A 4070-nucleotide genomic window follows, 5' to 3' on the forward strand; every position below is an offset into this window, starting at 1 on the left:
GGAAAAAACGCGGAAAACACGACATAGCTATAAAGTCCAATCCTTCATATTGTGTATGATCTGTTCTTATATGAAGTGAAGCAGTATGCAAAGCATCACAGCAAATTGTTTTGATAATTTCCGCGATAGGAATGAAATGTTGTCAATGTATCGAAAGTCAGCCGACAGCATACTGTACTTGTCTGTATTTTTGGAAAATGTAGTGCCCGAACTAGAGGTCAGTGATGTCGGTCATGTGATACACACGTATCCTACACGAGAGATTCACATGGGACCTGTAGAGACAAACAAACATATCCATCTCGTAACTGTAACATTCGGAACGTTTATCCTTCGTTGTCTACCTCGACGACATTCGGAACGTCTCATTCCTTCGTTGTCTAGCTCGACAACATTCGGAACGTCTCGATTGAATACTTTTCGTCTATAGAAATACCGGGCCTCAACCATGGTAGATTGATGTGAGGGGTTTATCAGTCGACCCGCTATACGATAATGGAAACATAGATAGGGCATTGCTAGGGTCAGAATATAGATTGTAAATACTTTCATAGGTAAGGATGATATACCCGTAATCTGCCGATACTCGGGTGCGCCTCGTCTCGGTTAATACGGAGTACAGATTGGTACTATAAACAACCTATACCGATCAAGAAATATGGAGTTACATATAAGAACAACAGTTGCTTATTTGGCACTGTTGACACTGTATAGGGGGACTACTGCTTCGAGCAGCCCAGCCTCCATGACTAACCTGGTTACAAGTACACCAAGCAGCCCAGCCTCCGTGACAAACCCTGTGGGCGGTATACCAAGCAGCCCAGCCTCTGTGACAAACCCGGTGACCAGAACACCAAGCAGCCCAGCCTCCGTGACAAACCCGGTGGGCGGTATACCAAGCAGCCCAGCCTCCGTGACAAACCCGGTGCCCAGTACACCAAGCAGCCCAGCCTCCGTGACAAACCCGGTGACCAGTACACCAAGCAGCCCAGCCTCCGTGACATCGACAGCAGTAGGTCCGAACTTTTTTGAAAATTTACAAAATTTTCTACTTAATTCTAAGTTCACCGACAGCATTCAGAAACAGCTCGGAAACTTCATAAAATCTAACAATGTGTCGCTACCCATCTCGGTCATGACTCCCCAAAATCTACAAAAACTCCTCCAGTTCCTCAGACCTGGTTCCAACAGCGGTAACCTCCAAGGTATTTCTCAGTACGTGGGGATGCTCGGGAACATCTCAAACACAATACAGAATGTCACTGGACAATTGGAACAACAAATTTCACCTCAGTGTTTCAGCCACTTACAACATCTAGTGTCGGAACTCACTCAAAGGGAACAATGGGCGATGAAAAGTAAGCAGTATTACGAAATATGTCTGTTTTTACCCTCTCTATAACATAATCTTTTTCGTGTATTGACATTCGCGTTTTTATGGTTAAATTTGCATTTGAACCATGAAATTAAAGTATGTATATTAAATTACAGCGAATGGCCAGAAATCGGATGAATATCACGTTTGTTATTGTAATTAAATGTTATCGTTACACTGGTCCCATCGCTATTATATAATATGTGATACACCAAAAGTATTTTGTCTTTGCAGTGATAGATGCGACAGGTAAAATTCCGTCAGGATTTATGCAAGGAAACCTGGCGTGGGCAGGTTCCTTTGACGAGTGCCTGGGTGTGCGTACCGAGACGTTCGATGGGCAATTCTGTACAGCGACACTTCCCCTCTCAGCAGTATTGGTATGGTATACTAACCAGATCCAGCCTAATAAGCTTAGGATGCAAATTGAAATGTCTTCCACTGTCGTTAGGATTAAGAAACGTGTATCAAGTACATCAACCAACAATAATGTAACGTTATCTTTATCGTTGTGTTCAATTATGTGTGGTAGGACTTTCGTACTGAAGTTTCATTTTTCATTTTAGTCCAGCCTTGTCTAACTATAACCAAACGCTTCGTGTCTCAGAGTTTAGGAAATGCTGGACCATTTAAGCACAGAAATTGATCTGCATATTAATTCATTAAGGGACGTTCCGTATACTTCATTTAGTCATCGATAATTTTTGTACCATGTCGATACACATAATCTTTTGTCCACTCTACCAGTGGCCGATTCTCACCTATATAGACAAAAATGTTTCTCGTCTAAACCAACAACCAATCCTTACTTCACTGTTACCAGGGAGGTATCCCAAATCACTAACCCACTGTTACCAGGGAGGTATTCCCAATCACTAACCCACTGTTACCAGGGAATATCCCCAATCACTACCCACTGTTACCAGGGAGGTATCCCGCATCACTAACCCACTGTTACCATGGAGGTATCCCCAATCACTAACCCACTGTTACCAGGGAGGTATCCCCAATCACTAACCCTTTGTTACCAGGGAGATATCCCGAATCACTAACCAACTGTTACCAGAAAGTATCCCCAATCCTTACCTCACTGTTACCAGGGTGATATCCCCAACCCTTTCCTCACTGTTACCAAGGAGGTATCCCCAATCACTAACCCACTGTTACTAGGGTGATATCCCTAATCCTTACCTCACTGTTACCAGGGTGATATCCCCGACCCTAACCTCACTGTTTCCAGGGAGGTATCCCAATTCACTAACCCACTTTTGCCAGGGAGGTATCCCCAATCACTAACCCACTGTTACCAGGGAGGTATCCCCAATCATTAACCCACTGTTACCAGGAAGTATCCCCAATCAATAACTCACTGTTACCATGGTGATATCGCCAAACACTAACCCACTATTACTAGGGTGATATCCCCAATCAATAACCCACTGTTACCGGGGAGTATCCCCAATCACTAACCCACTGTTACCAGGATAGTATCCCCAATCAATAACCCACTGTTACCAGGGAGGTATCCCCAATCACTAACCCACTGTTACCAGGAAGATATCCCGAATCACTAACCAACTGTTACCAAAAAGTATCCCCAATCCTTACCTCACTGTTACCAGGGTGATATCCCCAACCCTAAACTCACTGTTACCAGGGAGGTATCCCCAATCACTAACTCACTTTTACCAGGGATCAATCCCAATCCATACCTCACTGTTACCAGGGTGTATCCCCTATCCATACTTCATTGTTACCAGGGAGGCATCCCCAACCCTAACCTCACTGTTACCAGGTAGTAGACCCAACCCTAACCTCACTGTTACAAGGGAGGAATCCCTAATCTCACTGTTTCTAGGGTGGTATCCCCAATCACTAACTCACTTTTACCAGGGAGTCATCCAAATCCATACCTCACTGTTACCAGGGAGTATCCCCAATCCTTACTTCACTGTTAACAGGAAGGTATCTCTAACCCTAACCTCACTGTTACCAGGGAGTAATCCCAATCCATACCTCCCTGTTACCAGGGAGGTATCCCCAATCCCTAACCCACTGTTGCCAGGGAGGAATCCCCAATCACTAACTCACTTTTACCAGGGAGTCATCCAAATCCATACCTCACTGTTACCAGGGAGGTATCCCCAACCCTAACCTCACTGTTACCAGGGAGGTATAACAAATCACTAACTCACTGTTACCAGGGAGTATCCCCAATCATTAACTCACTGTTACCAGGGTGATATCCCCAACCCTAGCCTCACTGTTACCAGGGAGGTATCCCCAATCACTAACCCACTGTTGCCAGGGAGGAATCCCCAATCACTAACTCACTTTTACCAGGGAGGTATCCCCAATCACTTACCCACTGTTACTAGGGTGATATCCCAAATCAATGACTCACTGATACCAGGATGATATCCCCAATCAATAACTCACTGTTACCAGGGAGTATCCCCAATCAATAACTCACTGTTACCAGGGTGATATCCCCAAACACTAACCCACTGTTACTAGGGTGATATCCCCAATCAATAACCCACTGTCACCAGGAAGTATCCCCAATCAATAACTCACTGTTACCAGGGTGATATCCCCAATCAATAACCTACTGTTACCAGGGAGGCATCCCAAATCCTAAACTCACTGGTACCAGGTAGTAGACCCAACCCTAAACTCACTGTTACAAGGGAGG

General features: G+C 44.7%; 1 protein-coding gene across 1 annotated transcript in view; it reads left to right on the forward strand.

The window, feature by feature from the left end:
* Nucleotides 1–224: 224 nt before the first annotated feature.
* The window catches only part of LOC110454679 (nose resistant to fluoxetine protein 6-like), a 68702-nt gene continuing 64856 nt past the window's right edge, over nucleotides 225–4070 (forward strand). Inside the window, exons 1-2 of the mRNA XM_021504319.1 lie at nucleotides 225–1358; nucleotides 1610–1755. Of these exons, the coding sequence (XP_021359994.1) occupies nucleotides 659–1358; nucleotides 1610–1755 (846 nt within the window). The 5' untranslated portion in view covers nucleotides 225–658. The remainder of the gene's footprint in view (nucleotides 1359–1609; nucleotides 1756–4070) is intronic.

Source organism: Mizuhopecten yessoensis, unplaced genomic scaffold, assembly GCF_002113885.1.
Source record: "Mizuhopecten yessoensis strain PY_sf001 unplaced genomic scaffold, ASM211388v2 scaffold8011, whole genome shotgun sequence".
NCBI lineage: Eukaryota > Metazoa > Mollusca > Bivalvia > Pectinida > Pectinidae > Mizuhopecten > Mizuhopecten yessoensis.